The sequence below is a fragment of the Apium graveolens genome, chromosome 5 (assembly GCF_009905375.1).
Source record: "Apium graveolens cultivar Ventura chromosome 5, ASM990537v1, whole genome shotgun sequence".
Classification (NCBI taxonomy): domain Eukaryota; kingdom Viridiplantae; phylum Streptophyta; class Magnoliopsida; order Apiales; family Apiaceae; genus Apium; species Apium graveolens.
The window spans coordinates 134,524,970-134,543,533 of record NC_133651.1 but is presented as its reverse complement, the minus strand read 5'-3'; the positions used below and the strand labels follow the sequence as shown (position 1 = coordinate 134,543,533).

The following is an 18,564-nucleotide window of genomic DNA, read 5'->3' as shown; positions in this document are numbered from 1 at the left end:
ATTGGAAAGAGGAAACATGGTTTAAAGCGCACAAGAAACAAGTAACATTGGACTGTTCAGGTACAAATACCATTAACCCTAACCATAGTGACTATTAATTTCCACTTCAACATATTCAAGTTCGAACTGAGACTGTTACCAAATTTTATTCACAGATAAGCCAAGTAAAGGATTAGACTGTAATATCAGAACTTAGACTTATATCAGAACTTAAAAGTCATCAGAACATAATTTCTTAACTCGAAAAAGGAATGCCCATCTTAGTAAATCCTCATACAAGTTCTGAGTTATAGATTTCAGAACTTAATCATTAGAACGTGTAACTAGAACTTGTCCTCAGAATTTGTGCAAAATGACACAGTGACTGTTTATCTAGAATAACATAGACCACCACAGTAATTTTCATCATTCATATGGAGTGATTAGTGTGTGCATTAAGCTAAATAACAGACAAAGAGTAAAGTCTAAGTCACTTCAGTACATCTTAGAAATAAGGCATAACTAAAATTTTGCTAAAGAGCTGTCATTGTCCTAAAACCTACTGATGAATGAGTTCATGCTTGAGTCCACCTCAACTGTTTTGTGCTAATTTTATGCATCTTTTGAAATTCTATTTTACAGTGGCTTCTCAGTGTAAGTGAGTCACGACTGTTTATTAGAATTTATGCTATTATCAGAGTATTTCTCCAGTAATCATAGAGTGTGAAAAGTCACCAAGAAAATATTTTGCTTTTCTAATGCATATTTACTTAATACCAGCAATGCACTTGGGTCGTCCCTTCCACATTTGTACTCTAGATCTCAAAGGAGTACCTAATTTTATTCTTTGATCTTTTTGCTTTTTCTTTTGATAAGTGAGGCTTATCAGCACTTAGTACATTCAGCAGTTTTACTAGTATCAGAACTTAACAGATGAGTAGCATTATTCTAATTTGTGACTTAGTAATAAGATATACAAAGTAAACTTAACTAAGCTCAATTATCAGAATTTGCTAGTGTCATAAGATTTCCACTGAAATAATTACTTCTTACATGGAATCATTTGTTTATTGAAGACTACTAGGTCAGTATCTAGCACAGTTATCCTCATAGGATTGAATAGTTACTTCAACAGACATATCACTTATCAGAGTTTAAAAACATATATCAGACAACAGTCAGTACTTAAAGACATTTATCAATTAAGCACATAATACACAATGAGATTAATTCTGTAAATACTGAGCATAAAGTCTGATAACACAGAACAAGACTAAGCAGATTTAGAGAAAGAACCTGAAACCATTCCAAGTTCATTTACCAATCTTGTAAAAGTGGCTTCACACAGTGGTTTTGTGAAGATATCTGCTATTTGTTGATCTGTGGGAACAAAATGCAATTCCACTGTACCTTCATCCACATGTTCCCTGATGAAGTGGTACCTGATGCTGATGTGCTTTGTCATAGAGTGTTGAACTGGATTACCTGTCATAGCAATAGCACTTTGATTATCACAGTAAATAGGGATTTTGAAATATGTTAACCCATAATCCAGTAACTGATTCTTCATCCAAAGAATCTGTGCACAACAGCTTCCTGCAGCAATATACTCTGCTTCTGCAGTTGATGTGGAAATTGACTTTTGTTTCTTGCTGTACCAAGAAACCAATCTGCCTCCAAGAAATTGGCAGCTTCCACTTGTGCTTTTCCTGTCAATTTTGCAACCTGCAAAATCTGCATCTGAGTAACCTATTAGTTTAAAATCTGATTCTCTAGGATACCATAATCCCAGAGCAGCTGTTCCTTTAAGATACTTAAAGATTCTTTTTACAGCTGTTAAGTGAGGTTCTCTTGGATCTGCTTGAAATCTTGCACAAAGACAGGTAGCATACATGATATCAGGTCTACTAGCAGTTAGATAGAGTAGAGAGCCAATCATACCTCTGTAGTCAGTAATATCTACTGATTTATCGGTATCCTTATCCAGTTTTGTTGCAGTGGCCATTGGAGTGGATGCACTTGAACAATCTTGCATTCCAAATTTCTTCAGCAAGTTTCTGGTGTACTTGGTTTGACAAATAAAAGTGCCTTCCTCATTCTGCTTGACTTGAAGACCCAGAAAATAGCTAAGTTCCCCCATCATACTCATCTGATATCTTGACTGCATTAGTTTGGCAAACTTCTTGCAAAGTTTGTCATTTGTAGATCCAAAAATGATATCATCAACATAAATCTGGACCAGAAGTAAGTCCTTTCCATGGTTGAGGTAGAACAATGTTTTGTCTATTGTCCCTCTGTTGAATCCACTTTCCAGAAGAAACTGAGCTAAAGTCTCATACCATGCTCTAGGAGCTTGCTTAAGTCCATAAAGTGCTTTATCAAGCCTGTAGACATAATCTGGATGTTTGGTATCTACAAAACCTGGAGGTTGTTCAACATATACCTCCTCCTCCAATTCTCCATTGAGAAAAACACTTTTCACATCCATTTGAAAGACAGTAAACTTTTTGTGAGCAGCATAAGCCAAGAATATCCTTATGGCTTCTAACCTAGCAACTGGTGCAAATGTTTCATCATAATCAATTCCCTCCTGTTGAGAATATCCTTTTGCAACCAGCCTTGCCTTATTCCTTATAATTATGCCATCACTGTCAGTTTTGTTTCTGAATACCCACTTTGTACCAACAACAGATCTATTCTCTGGTCTTGGCACTAGGGTCCAGACTTTGTTTCTTTCAAATTCATTCAACTCTTCCTGCATTGCTTGCACCCAATCAGCATCTTGAAGAGCTTCTTCCACTTTCTTTGGCTCAGTCTGAGAGAGAAAATAATTGTAAAGACATTCATTTGAAGTACCTGTTCTAGTTCTGACACCTGTATTAGGATTTCCAATTATCAAATCAGGTGTATGTGATTTTGTCCACTTCCTTGCAGATGGAAGGTTTTCTCTAGAACTGGATGCTCCCCCATGATCCATGCTATCTTCATTTTCATTTTCTGATGCTCCCCCTAAAACTATGCCCTCTGAGTTGGACTCTTCAGTATTTAGATTTTCGGCACTATCAGATGTTGGCTTATCAAAACTTGACGAATCAGAACTTGAAGAGCCAGATGCATGTTCTGATGTCTCTTGAGATGTGGTAGGATCTTGAGTATGCTCCCCCTGTATAGGTGCATCTTGCTTTGACGTAGTCACCACAGTTTCAATAACATCAGAGTTTAATTCATCAGAGTTTACAGTATCAGGACTTAGACTATCAGGATTTTCAGTATCAGAATTTGAGTCTTCATTTTCAAATCTCAGCTGATCATGGTCAATGAAATCTTCAAGATCAGTAATCTTTTTGTCATCAAAAGAGACATTGATAGATTCCATGACCACTTTTGTTCTCAAATTATAGACTCTGAAGGCTTTTGTGGAAAGTGGATATCCAACAAAGATTCCTTCCTCAGCTTTTAGATCAAACTTTGATAGCTGTCCAGGATGAGTCTTGAGAACAAAACACTTGCATCCAAATACATGAAAATATTTCAGATTTGGCTTCTTTTTCTTCACCATCTCATATGGTGTTTTGCCATGCTTGTTAATGAGTGTTGCATTTTGAGTAAAACAAGCAGTCTACACAGCTTCAGCCCAGAAATAGGTTGGAAGCTTTGCTTCTTCAAGCATTGTACATGCAGCTTCAATGAGAGTTCTATTCTTCCTTTCAACAACTCCATTTTGCTGTGGAGTTCCAGGAGCAGAAAATTCCTGCTTTATTCCATGGTTTTTGCAGAACTCTTCCATTATCAAATTCTTGAACCCAGTGCCATTATCACTTCTTAAAACTTTCACAGAATCTTTGACCATTTTATCCAGATGTTTGACATGATCAATCAAGATTGATGCAGTTTCACTTTTTGTATGCAAGAAATACACCCATGTGTATCTGGTGAACTCATCCACTATGACCAACGCATACTTCTTCTTTGTAATAGACATGACATTTACTGGACCAAATAGATCAACATGTAGTAGATGATAAGGCTCAAGAATTGATGATTCAGTCTTGCTCTTGAATGAAGATTTTCTTTGTTTGGCTTTCTAACATGAATCACAAAGACCATCAGGAGCAAATACTGTGTTTGGCAATCCTCTCACAAGATCTTTCTTGACCAGTTCATTTATATTGTTGAAATTTAAATGAGAGAGTTTCTTATGCCAATTCCAGCTTTCTTCAATTGATGCTCTACTCATCAGACAGATTGCAGAACCATCAGTACTTGTTGAAAGCTTAGCTTCATAAATGTTACCACGCCAGTATCCTTTCAGAACAACTTTGCCTTTAGATTTACTCACAATTTCACAGTGTTCTTCAAAGAAATCAACATGATAACCCCTGTCACAGATTTGACTTATACTCAGTAGGTTGTGTTTAAGTCCTGAGACCAGAGCTACTTGTTTAATTATGACATTTCCAAGATTGATATTGCCATATCCCAATGTTTTTCCAATGTTGCCATCTCCATAAGAAACACTTGGGCCAGCTTTCTCCACAAAGTCTGATAGCAGGGCCTTATTTCCAGTCATATGTCCTGAACATCCACTGTCCAGAACTAGAATATTTTTCCTGTTGCCCTGCAATCACAAAGACCACTAATTATTAGTTTTAAGGACCCAGACTTGCTTGGATCCTTCGGCCTTATTAAGTTTGTTAACATTTGCAGCGGATTTAGCATCAGAGTTTATGTTAACATTTTTCTTATCAGAACTTACACTATCAGACTTTGTATCAGAATTTACACTAGAAGGAACAATGGAAACTTTCTTCAAAGAAGGTTTTATTTGATAATAATCATAGTACAAGCTATGATATTCCTTACAAGTATAAATGGAATGCCATAAACTACTGCAATGAAAACAAGGATTTTGTGGTTTGTATCTAACAGACTGACTCTTAACTCCTGACTTTGAAGGTAAGGAGTTAATATTCTTATTCTTCCTGCAAAAAGAAGCCAGATGGTTAGAACTTCCACAGTTATGACATGCTTTCCTAGAAGCATCAGGAACAGGTTTATAATTATTGCTTCTATTCACTCCTTCCTTCCCATTCCTATTTTTCTTAGGTGATTTTACCTTGTTTGCATTCTTAACATCTTTCAGCTTATGCTTAAGCTGCTTCTTTGTCATTAAGCCTATGTTCACTTCAGCTGTCTTTTCCTGTTTTAGTTTGTCAGAAGTTAATTTCTTTGTAACTTCTGATTTTTCATTTTCAGACTTTACAGTTACAAACTTAACAGGTTTTAGCCTTGGCTTTTGCTTATCAACAAACTTAATTTCTTCAGTTCCTTTATCTTTCTTATCTTCTCCATAACCTAAGCCCTCTTTCCAGTTTCCACTACTTAGCAAATTTTGAGTTATTTTGCCAGAGTTAGTCCAAGTCCTGATAATCTCTCTTTCCTTTTCTAACTCAGTTTTTAAAGATTCATTTATTTTTAGCACTTCATTCCTAACATAAAAAGCATCATCTCTATCCTTCTGAGTTTGATGGAACATGACTAACTCTTTTTCTAAGAAATCATTTCTTTTCTTAAATGCAAGATTTTCAGAAGTTAATCTTTCACATGTTAAGGTTTGATCTCTATAACTAACAAACATGGTTTTAAGATATCTTCTCAACTCATTAATATCATCAGTATGAAAAGCATAAGTAGTCTGAGGTACCTTTGTTTCAGCAGCTTCAGAACTGCTCTCAACACTTTCTTTATCAGCATTTTCCATCAATGCATAGTTTTCCTCACTTTCAGAGTCTGAGGTGTCTGTCCAGCTTTTCTGCTTTGTGACAAGAGTCTTGCCTTTGTCACCCTTTACCTTCTTGCAATCAGGAGATATGTGGCCTTTCTCACCACAGTTATAGCATTTAACATTGGTGTAATCTCCTCTGTCAGACTTTCCTCCTCTGCCTTCAGATCTTCTGAAATTCTTCTTATCAGAACTTATGCCTTTCCTGGAAAACTTCTTTCCCTTCCTGAACTTCCTGTATGCAATCTTTGTGATTTCTTTCACCATAAGAGCACACAGCTTCATCATCTCCTCATCAGCATCAGTCTCAGGCAAGCTTTCAGAATCTGAGTCATCATCACTCTCAGAACTTGATGACTCAGTATCAGACTTTATGAAAAGAGCTTTACCCTGGTCTTTCTTTGAGGAAGCTGCTTTGGGGAATTCTTCATCAGCCTTAAGAGTAACTGTCCTTGACTTTCCTCCTTTCCTCTTGCTTCTTTGTTCCATCTCCAGCTCATGAGTCTTGAGCATTCCATAGATTTCGTCAAGAGTTGTTTCATCAAGATTGTAGTTGTCTCTTATTGTCGTTGCCTTCAAATCCCAGCATTCAGGAAGAGCTAACAGGAACTTAAGGTTTGAATCTTCAAGATAATACTCTTTATCAACAAATGACAAATCATTCAAAAGTTTGACAAATCTATCATATAAATCATTCAATGACTCATTAGTCCTTGAGTCAAAGTGTTCATACTCTTGAGTGAGTATTGTCTTCCTGTTTTTCTTAATTGTGTCAGTTCCCTGACACCTTGTTTCCAGAGCATCCCATATCTCCTTAGCAGTCTTGCAGTTGATTACCCTGTTTGACATTACATTATCAATGGCACTATGCAGTAAGTGTCGTACCTTAGCATCCTTAGCAATTGATGCTATGTCTTCAGCAGTATAATCACTCTTCTCTTTTGGTACGGTCTTTGCTGCTTCACCTGCAACTGCAACAGCGAGCTTGGTTGGTTTGTGAGGGCCTTCCTTGATTCTATTAAGGTATTCTGGATCTGTTGCTTCCAGGAACATGGTCATCCTTACCTTCCATATGGGATATTCAGATGGTCTCAGTATGGGAACTCTGATGGTCTCATACCGACTCTGAATTTGTGTCTTTGGTGATTCCTCAGTTTTGGTAGGCTTAGTTGGAGTTTCTGTGTCCGACATGATTGTGTTTGGATCTTTAACTGTATGTATGTTAACAGATAGGCTCTGATACCAATTGTTAGGTCACACACACACTGTAGAGGGGGTGAATACAGTGTATAGTACTCTCAAATCGAACTTTAAGAACTTAAGTAACATAAAACAAACTTTATTGAAACAATAAACTCTGTTACAATATGGAACTGTTACCTCTCAGTGATGAACAAATATCACGAGAGCTGCCAGAGTTACAATAAATAATCTTCTCGAATATGATAACACTTATAGTGTAAACCCTATGTCTGTGTTTATATACTACACAGTTACAAGATAATCGCTAATTGATATGGAATATAATTCTGCTTCCTAAAATATATCAATCAGATATCTTTTCTTCCAAGTATTCCATTCTTTACATAATTCCTTCTTCATGCATATCTCTTCTTATGTTTATCTTGATCTTCTTTCCTTTAATCAGCTACTGTCCTTATCTGATCGTCCTTCAGCACTTAAGTTCTGATATCTATCTTCTGATGATTATCTCCTGATAACATACGTACTGATATCCTTAAGTCCTGACTTCCAGTATAAGTACTGATCAACAGTTAAGTACTGATTTATCCTGTTCAAGTAACATCTGAAAGCTAAACATAAAACATATTATCCATGACATTATCAAATATATCTAACACAGCGGAAATTTCTCTAAACTCTGTTGTCTATCAAAGCTATTTACAAAGCACGAGGGAGCCAAAAATGCCCAGCAAGTATATAATTTGAGTTTTAAGCATTAATACCAAAAGAAAACTTCCGGACAAAATCTTAAAACAAATTTAAACAATTCTATTTATTTGAATGAGTTGAGCGAATAAACGTTGGCTGTCACCAGCCTTTAACTAAAAACCCAAAAGTGACAAGCGATGCCCCGATTCATCTCCTGAATCCGGGTTTTGTCCGATTTTGGAATCATAAAACCTTTCGAGAGAAAATGTCATTAATGGCGATCAACAACAAATTAGACTGGACATTAGAAACCAACATATGCACTATACCCTCTTGATCAGTCAGGATACAGTGCGGATCTATACCCAACTGTATAGGTCCATTCAAGTACCTAGGCACTACGGCCCATTTCGAGGCACCAGTCATATCCCGGTTCTCAGGATTAATACACACTTAATCCCCAAAACATCATCATTATCCAGCCCATGGAATATTTTGATGTCAAATCATTTTGAATTAAAAACATCCCAATTCAGGGTTCGCAAATAACCCGAAAGAATGGGTATTTGCTCAAGAGAGCAATCGAATTATAGGAACAATAATAAAAGGACATGCATAATAAGTGTAATTGCAGCGAAATGTAAAACAATTAACTATTCTGAACTTAGAATAGGAACAAATAAATAATTGCAGTATTTTAAAAGAAAAAATCAGGAATACTTGCAGTATTTAAAAGAAAATCAAGAATACTTGCAGTATTAAAAAAAATGTTCTGGAATACTTGCCTCGATAAGCTTTAACCACTATTACTAGTTGACTTTGGTTCAACTTGAACGTTCGGCTTTATCGTCAAACTACTATCTTATTCTGGATACGATCCCAACATTCAGACTCTTCAGTTGGAACTTCGTTGATCTCGACGTCTAATCACTAGATTGTTCCTAGTCCGATGTCACGTCTCGGTCTTCCGTCTAAAACCTACAGGGTTGAAATACCCTAATTCAGATAACCGCTTAAGCTTAATATCAAATCGTTACCCTAGTTCGAAATACACATAGAAAATATGGTTTGCATCTTCAAGGCTCGGTTCGGTATTTATTCTCGGAAAATACGTATATTTGTCGTTTTGGAAAATAGGGTGATCAATTATTCATAAAATATTTTGTCTTGACACGTAATTTGGGTTCATGTAATGTAATTATATTTTCTCGTTCGTCGTCTCCGATAATTACATGGTATGTTCCCGTATTTTTTTTTAGGAATTAATTTCCCGAAAATCGGGCATCGTCTCCTTTGTTTATCGGCCTACACGTCGAACATCCCGACGTTAAATCTATCACAACCAAATTCAAACCAACTACAATTCAATTCCCAACCACCGATTTCAGTTCACAATATTAATTCGCAAATTCACAATCACCAATTAAAAGCAATTATCAATTATTACTCACATTTATATTTTACGTTTTAATTCGTATTTTATAAATTTTATTCGTATTTTGTATTTTAAATCATAGGACTCAGATCATATCATCATAGTCCACCGTCGGCTCGCCGAGGCTCATTGCCAACGACGATAAAATTTACGGGTTCCCATTATATCGGGCATCCTACGTAAATTTCACCGATAATTATCAATTAAATCTCGCAACATCGTATAATTTATTTCACAAACCAATCAATTATTTCATTCGAGAACTTCAGTAAAAATATTCGAGTAATCCAATCAAACCATTCGAACAAACATAACCAAACACAACAGATTTCGAACCACCGCCACCACACGCGCATACACGCACAAGGGGCCGGAAAAACACAGAACCGACAACACAGGGGCAGCAAAACACGACCGTACAGTAACTAACAGTCATCGCCACCATCCTCACCGGAAAACGGTGAGGGGCAGCGATTATAAAGAAGAAAACAGGAGCACCGTAACCAAACCCAACTGAGATACACACATACAAGCGTATATATATGTATGTAATCCAAGAACCAAACGAATTAAAATAATAATCAAACATAGATGGCCGGAAAGGAACAGGACGGCCGGCTTACCGGAAAAACGGAGCAACAACGAGGAAGGGAAAGGAAAGGAAGAGAGAAAAGAGAGAAGAAAGAGATTCGAGAGAGAGAGAGAGACGATCAAGAGAGGAGATAGACAGGGCTGTAAATTTGGGGAAAAATAACTCAGCTGTATGTATATATCTGCCCCCAACTTGTATTTGTTGAATCTGCAAAACCCCGTAATTAACACGATACTTGCAATTTGATGACTAATTTGCGGGAAAATTTAACCCGAGAAATTATCAAAATAGTTTCTAGAATTTCCAAAGTAATTAAAAACTAATAATATAATTTATTTATTTTTATATAATTTTTAAATCGTTTTTAGAACGTTTATCAGACCCGTATTTTAAAATTTTAACAAATACACGTGCGGTTAAATAAAATCCAGAAAATTTCCGAAATAATTTTAAAATTCTCAAAATATTCTAAACTTCATAAAATAAAATTTTCGTGATTTTTGAAGTATTCTGGAATTAAATACTGATTTTACGATTTAATGAAATCAGAAAATCTTTTAAAATTGAATAATTAATAAAATATTGATTTCCAAATTCTTATAAACCCCTAAAAATAATAAATAAAATTATAAAACAATAAAAATAATTTTAGCATTTTTAAGAATAAATATTCAATAAAATTACTTTAAAATGAATTAAATGCATACACCTCGATAATTAATTATACGAATAATCTTCGTACCTAACAATTTACACAAAATTAATAATAAGGTATCACACAGCTGATAAAACCATCACATATTTTATTTATTTAACATTTCAATAATTACATTTACATATCGGGTCCGAGAATAGGTTACTTAGCCGCTAAGTAACTAAAAAGACGATACGATTTTAATACGAGAATTGGATAACTATCCGAACAGAGACTCTTATAAAATACTTTATACGAAAATGAGGTAACAATGTCTCGCCTCTTGAGAATATGGATTTTTATCAGACTATAAAATAATTTTCATATCGAGAATTTCACACCGGGACTCGTACATGTCAAACCGTACCCCGGATCGAAAAAGTCAAAACACGAAAAGTGTTCAGAATTATCATATTAGGTTAGGAAGGAGTTTTCGGAAGAGTTTCGGGTTGTAAAAACGTAAAAACGATTGAAGTGGGACGATTTCTGATTCTAAAATTTAATTTTATAATTATGTAAAATAATCATTATTAATTCTATAAATCCTTATAAAATCATATGGTAGTCCAAAAATTATCAGAAAAATGCCAAAATTATCACCATTTAATTCTGGATAATTAAAAATGAAAATATCTTATTTTTATCAGAAATAAACATCCAAATATTAATATCAATTATCGAACAATTCACCAAAATTCACATAAAATCACATAATAATTATTTATTGATAAAAATAAATACATAATATTTCCGAGACGTTACACTAACACATATATTTGTATGTTTTGTTATATTGTTTAGTTCCCAACTGAACCGATTACATGATATTTATAGTCAATTAAATAGTAATTCATCTCTATTATATACTTATTTCCATTTTATATTTATTATATATTTTGTTATATTATTTAGTCCTCAAACTTAACTTATAAAATATTTATAGTCATTTAAATAATATTTAAATAGTATGCAGAACTAGCTACTATCTTATTATATTAGTTGTAACTTTAAGAATGTAAAATATATTGGTTGTAACTTTACGAGTGTAAAATATATTGATATGTTTAAGTGTAATATAATGAAAACTTCGTATATTTATGTATGTATAATTTAAAAAATAGAATTTTTATATTTTTAATAATCATAAATTTACTCTTGTAAGTTTATTTTGGTGATCCAACAAATGTCTTAACTAGTATAGTGCATGATAAATATACATTTTTATATAAATATTTCATTTTAAATAATTATTAACAATCCGTTTAATGATATCAAAACTGCAGAGCTACAAGACATGTTATTAATACAATAGCTTGAATATTAGACCCAAATAAATTTACTCTAGCCCAGTTTTTAATATATTAAGTATTTTAAAATTATTTAAAATTTCATAAAATATATATGAATTATACATATTATATACTTATTAATTATTTAAATATTCGGTTCAATTCAATTTTTTTGATTCTGTATTAATCAATAATTGAAACCGGACCCATAACATCGATTTAATTTTAAATTTTTCGATTTTAATTTTAGCTCAATTTTTACCGATTTTTACCCATTCTTACCTTCTGATTCGATTTTTCACGGCCCTAACATTTACACATTTTTGTCCGGATGACCCCGAAGTTCGGGGCAACAGCCTTGGCGCAAACTTGGATACACTTAAACACCAAAATTCAACACATCCTACCAGATAGATCCGGAGTGTAAGTACAAATCCAATATTAGAAATTCAAATTTGGGGCAGATTATCCCAAATTTGATTTTAACAGTGATCTAAATGGTGATTCAAATTTGGATTAGTGAACAATAGTGATCCAACACTGATCCAAATTTGGATCACTTCGTTTAATATAAAATAATGACTTTGTTATTTGTAGTTTATGCGATTTTAAATCGATATTTGATTTTTTAATTGTATAATTAATAACATAATATAATTAATAGTTAACAACATTTATTTTTAAAATAAAATTTAAAATAATGAGAAAAAATAATTTCATTAAAATACTTGATTTCAGAAATTCCTGAAACACCATAGAAAAATAAAAAATTAGGAGACACATATTGTACTTAGAGATGCATTAATTGAGAATTTGTCGAAAGAATATACTAATTCGGGAAATTAGTGTGTATCAATGATATTTTGTATGTTAATTATTGCAATAAATGTGTTTTTTCGTGAATTAAGTGCACAATTTTAATATTTTTATGTGTATTAATATTTTTTATTTGATTAATGTATGATATGTTATATAAATTGTTAATAATAATAAAATGATAAATTTAAGATAAAATTACTTAATATGATATTTATATATTATTATATGTAGAAAGTAATTTGGATCAAATATTGAGATCATACTGTTGGAGTTTGTCAGAAATTTGGATCACTATTTAGATCGGCAATTCAAATTTGAATTTTTGGATGAAAATTATTAGAAATGCCTAATAAAACTCAAAACTTTAAGACAAGTAAAACACACAGGCTCATGTCATCACGTATTTCAAATGTCAAAATACAACCAACAACAAGAATTAGAAACAACGGCGCATAATCTGAAACACAAAACGCATGACTTCCCTAATCTAATCTTCCTCTTTTTATTACCCCGCTCAAACTTCAATTTATTACAACCTTATATTAAAATATTTATATTTCTTTTTCCTTCACTTTTGACGACGATTGGAAATGGCGGCGCCGGAGCATTACTTCTCGGCTGCTGCTCTCCGGTGGTTTTTAATTGGCTTTCTTCTCTTTGTGGCCGTGTCTCTCTCCAGTTATATTCTCTTTAGAGCTGCTGACGTGGCTCGTTTTCCGATTATTAACTCTGTTGATTCTTCTTCACGGTTTGGTTATGTCTCTAATGCTGCTCCTCCTCCACCGGTGAGCTCTTCTTCTATGACAAATTATAGCCTTATACTTATTTGTTTAGTTATTTGTTGCCCGGACTTATTTTTAAATCTTAGGTCGGATGTAAATTTTGAAAATGAATGTTACGTTTTTTTAGCTCGCATCGAACCACAGTTTTCTTAGACAGGTTTTATTTGGGATCAGTTTGGAGTATGGATTTAGGCCTCGCTCCCGAGAGTTTTTTAAAGGTAAGAAAGTAAGCGGTAAGTAGGTAAAGTGTTTTCATCCCATTTTTGGAGTGAAAGTTTTGGAAGGAAAGTTTGTTAAATTTACATTCATTCTCACTTGTTTTCGCTCCTTTTAAAAAATCGGGAGCACAAATATGAATGTAAATGAAACTACTTTACTCACCCACCACGCTTTCCTTCCTAATTAAAACTCGGAGGCAAGGGGTTAGGTACCTTTAGCATTTTCCTTTCTTAATATATTAAAAATGTTAAAAAACAATAAAGTTGAAATTTATCCTCTAGTTCCATGGCGCAGAGTCGGACATGAACGTTTATATAAAATTTATCAAAAATTCATAGAGTTTAACTGAATTTTACAACTTAAAATCCGTCAGAATGTTTCTGAATACCACCCGAATACCCGATTATAATAGATTTTTTAAAAATCTAAATTGAAGACATGTTTAAAATCTGAAACAAATATACCAGTTAGTTCACTACCACCTAGATATAAATATTACATTTTCTTACTTCACTCATCACGACCATTAAAATGGTGGCGCCAGAGCATTACTTCTCATCTACTGCTCTCCGGCTGTTTTTAATCAGCTTTGTTCTCTTTGGCGTGTCTCTCTCCAGTTATAATCTCTTTATAGCTACTGACGTGGCCAGTTTTCCAATAATTCACTCTGTTAATTCTTCTTCTCGGTTTCATTATGTTTCAATGCTGCTGCTCCTCCTCCTTGGGTGAGCTCTCCTATAACCACTTATAGTCTTATTTAAGTATTTGTTTAGTTTTTCATAGCCATATTTGTTGCACGAACTTTTTTTTAAAATATCGAATGTAAATTTTGAAACAAATGTTTTAATATTTTTTGTAAAGTTGGCATCGAACCAAGGGTTACTTAATATAGCTCTCTGACAAGGACTAAAGTACGAACTATCCACTTCATATGCTTCTATTATGTAGGATTTTCAAATGTAAATGCCAAAATTGCAATTTTGATTGTATGTGCTAATTTATACTCAAGTCTGACTAATGGACAAGAATAACAAAATATGTACGGGTTATTAAAAATTTGGTATTACATAATTCAGGTTGTATTACATCTAATACAGAAGTTGAAATTTAGTGTTGTACTAATTTTGTGTTATTGGTGTAGGACAGTGATGAAACTACACTTGCGAGAGTTTTAAAGAATGCGGCTATGCCTGATAAGACTGTTATTTTAACAACAGTTAATGAAGCATGGACGTTTCCGAATTCTATTCTTGATCTTTTTCTAGAGAGCTTTAGAATTGGTGTAGGGACTCGGCAATTATTGAATCATTTGGTGGTTATAGCGCTAGATCAAAGGGCATTTTCTCGTTGCAAGGATGTGCATACACATTGTTTTACGCTTAGTACTGAAGGGGTTGATTTCTCTCAGGAAGCCGCTTTCTTGAGTGTTGATTACTTGAAAATGATGTGGAGAAGGATTGATTTCCTTCGCTATGTACTACAAATGGGATACAATTTCGTTTTCACGGTAATGTCTATCAGTCTTATGCATTTGTGCATCCGATGTATCATAGCATACATTTCACATTAGTTAGTATGTGGCAGTGTGCCAATAAGCTGTTTTTTTTTGTGGATGTTTACGTTTTCTGATAATTTAAGCACTTGTCCAAAATGTATGTATATATATATAGGTATTCATTTTTGGCACACGCTCATTGTAAAGCGTTGAGCAGAACAGGGGATTATGTTAGTCGGTCACAGTTTGCTGTGATAATAGTTGTAATAATAATAATAAAACAGCATGCTTGTTCCGCTACACTGTACAAAAGTGGTAATTATTCTTACTATACAATTTAGTAGTAAGAAAAAAGCTACATGATACTTAGAATAGTGTTTATAGCTTTGTATTCTATCAAATGCTGAAGTTAGAGGAGAAGAGTGTCTGGGATAATCTTGCTACTATCTATATCGCTTGATCTTTGGAGGTGTCTTTTATGTCTGCTGCTTGGTGGTGTTATGATTCCTTCTCTTTGGTCTATGTTGCATGCACCACTTTACACCATGTAACTAACCATGAGATTCTTTGCCTGGCTGCTTCTACATGGAGTGATTGTATGATAGTCCCGCCTAAGTAGTCTGCTTTTTTTAATTGATATATATGGTTTGTTTTTCATCCCACAGGATGCTGATATAATGTGGTTTAGAAATCCGTTTCCACACTTTAATAGGGACATGGATTTCCAGATTGCCTGTGATCAATTTTTTGGCAATTCAACAGATGTAGAGAGAAATAATCCCAATGGAGGGTTTACTTTTGTCAAGTCTAACAACCGATCTATAGAGTTCTACAAGTTCTGGTATTCCTCCAGGGAAAACTATCCTGGCTTTCATGATCAGGATGTTTTCAATCGAATTAAAATGCACTCCTTCCTTGCCGATATTGGACTAAAAATGAGGTTCTTGGATACTGCTTACTTTGGTGGATTTTGTGAACCTAGTGAAGACTTGAACAAAGTTTGTACGATGCATGCTAATTGTTGTATTGGATTAGAGAGCAAAGTTCACGATCTCCGAATTATGCTCGAGGATTGGAGACAGTTTTTGTCTTTGCCGCCAACCTTAAAGAGATCAATAATGTTATCATGGAGTGTTCCTCAGAATTGCAGGTAACATACTTTCCACTCTTCCAGCTTCTGAACCAAAACTTAGCTAGTAATAATTCTAATAGTTTATTTCTACATATATTTATCTCTAAAAGAGCTTCAATTTTCACTGTCAATTACAGCCTTGAATCTCTTCACTACCAAAATCACACGCGAGACGAGGATGCAAATCAAGGACATGAACCTTTGCAGTAGAGTAGAATACTGAAGTCAACAAGCATGTAGTTATTAGATAGATGGTGCTTTGTCAAAGAAGGAAATGAGTTCTGCCTTGTGGAGTAATGGGGAGAGTGTAATGTGTATACGTACAGTTACCAGCTAATTTCGTAAATATGCTACTCTGCCGGTCCCCATTCAAACACATGAAAAATGTTTATCTCTGGACTTGTACCCTGTTGTCCCCGTCTTTAAATCTTGTTCATTTCCCTTTTGCTTCATTTGTTTTACAACTATTTCCCTAAAGTTTTTGAAAATCTTAACTCTTGAATAAACAAACCTATTGTGTCTCAAAACAATTTCATTTTTATACCCCCTTTCCAATTTATATATACGGAGCGTAGCAGATAGCTAAACGCATTCATTCTTTTTTCCTGCCAGACATTCAAATAAATAACCGCCACCACTACTGCTACGACGATGATGTGATAAAATATAGAGATAATAGAAAAAATAGGATTTTGTTTGAGATAATAGAGAAAAATAGTATTTTATTATAAAATAGTTTGTTCTCGATTATAATAAAAGACGATGATATGATAAAATATAGAGATAATAGAAAAAAATAGGGTTTTATAAGTGATAATAGAGAAAAATAGGATTTTATTATAATATAGTTTGTTCTATAATAGAAAATAGACTTATATAGCCAATCAAACAATAATAAAGAAAAAGAAAACTTTTACAATAATGAAACTATCTAAAAATATTATGTATGTTAATATCCCCAAACTTATAATGGTGAATGGAGAGTTTTACAAACAAGAAATGGAGTACATAACCAAACGATTCAGAGCCGCAATTGAGAAAAGAAAAGTATACAAACGAATCACAACATGGTCACAAATCCAAAACAACCAAAAATTTCCAATAGAATCCATATCGCGATAACATAAGAGAAATCGTCCAAACACGCAGCAACACAAGGGAAAACACAACAATACAATAGTCGTTCAAACACGCAGCAACACATGAGAAAACAGAGCAAGCCAAGTGTATCCAACCCAAAATTAGAGTTAACAATAAATATAATCATCAAAAGAAGAGTCTTCCATGTTATCTAATAAACAAAATAATTTTATAACTAAAACAAGTTGGCAACCATCATAAATAAATCCAAATAACAAATCTGCAACTATCGGAACTAAATCCAAATATAAAATTCAACCCAATAATCAATTCAAACAAACTCTAAATAATCGAATTCAAGTCAACAAACTGTATCCAATCCTCAACCAAATAAAAACTGTATCCCAATTCAAATCGTATACAAATCTAATTAAATCCCGCGAAAGGCCAGTGTGCCTAAAGCAACAAATAAACTAAACCACTATGCCTATATCACTAAATAAACTAAATCACTCCCTCGATGGGTCAATGTGATTAGAGCACCAAATAAACCAAGTCAATTCCTCAATGGGACAATGTGCCTAGAGCACCAAATAAACTAAACAATCTCTCGAAGGACCAATGTGTCTAGAGTACCAAATAAACTAAACAATCCCTCGAAGGGCCAATGCGCCTAGAACACCAAATAAACTAAATAATCTCTTATGGGGCCAATGTGCCAATAGCACAAGATAAAATAAAACGAAAGGCGGAGAAGTATACAGATATGCCTAGGGCTATCTCATCATCAACATAAGAAAGGGAAAGGAAGATGAGAGGAAAATGAAGAAAAAAAATAATATTATCAATGAGCCAATATCATCAAAGAGAGACCGAGAGTGTGTATTAGAGTCCCAACCAAAATCAACAGAAAAATTGTACGAGAGTCCCAACTAAAACCGACATAAAAAAAATTTCAACCAAAATCAATTTTGTTTATCCATGAGAAATTGTGACGACTGAGAATTATGCGACGTAATTAAGTCAATAAAGTATGTGCTATGTGATGTGATTATAATTATGTGACTAAGTGATGATTAATTGTCTTATCTGTATACTAGAGTTTAGGAGTAAGGATAAAAACGTTCCAATTTAAAGAGTCAACTTAAAAGATAAGCTGTGGTGTCGGGCCGTCAGGTAGAACGGAACCCGTCCTTATATGGAATTAAAGAATATAAAATGTGAATTATGTGTGATTGAATGAAATGAATGAGTAAATAAAGTATTTCGTCCTAAGTGACGTGTTGATTGATAAAGATAATGAGAAGCGTAATCGAAACGCTGAGCGTCGGGCCGTCAGGTTGAACGTGACCCGGTACGCGTAAAAGAGGATA

The 18,564-nt window shown here is 33.9% G+C and overlaps 1 protein-coding gene across 4 annotated transcripts; it reads left to right on the top strand.

Annotated features, from left to right (window-relative positions):
- Positions 1 to 12,883: 12,883 nt before the first annotated feature.
- Positions 12,884 to 16,563, top strand: LOC141724521 (uncharacterized protein At4g15970). Of its 4 annotated transcripts, none has more exons than XM_074526690.1 (5): positions 13,138 to 13,268; positions 14,102 to 14,209; positions 14,631 to 14,991; positions 15,645 to 16,129; positions 16,249 to 16,563. In XM_074526690.1, the coding sequence occupies exons 1-5, from the start codon at positions 13,240 to 13,242 to the stop codon at positions 16,319 to 16,321; spliced, it is 1,056 nt and encodes a 351-aa protein (XP_074382791.1). In that variant the 5' UTR covers positions 13,138 to 13,239; the 3' UTR covers positions 16,322 to 16,563. The 4 variants fall into 4 exon arrangements, with proteins under 4 accessions (XP_074382790.1, XP_074382792.1, XP_074382791.1 ...); XM_074526692.1 differs by lacking the exon at positions 13,138 to 13,268 and adding an exon at positions 13,275 to 13,483; XM_074526689.1 differs by lacking the exon at positions 14,102 to 14,209 and having other exon boundaries at positions 12,884 to 13,268; positions 14,626 to 14,991.
- Positions 16,564 to 18,564: the final 2,001 nt, after the last annotated feature.

Coding starts and splice junctions, on each gene's coding strand:
- LOC141724521 (XM_074526689.1), top strand. CDS start 13,074: ATGGCGGCGCCGGAGCATTACTTCTCGGCTGCTGCTCTCCGGTGGTTT. Junction 13,269..14,625: donor ATGCTGCTCCTCCTCCACCG/GTGAGCTCTTCT, acceptor TTATTGGTGTAG/GACAGTGATGAAACTACACT. Junction 14,992..15,644: donor GATACAATTTCGTTTTCACG/GTAATGTCTATC, acceptor TTCATCCCACAG/GATGCTGATATAATGTGGTT.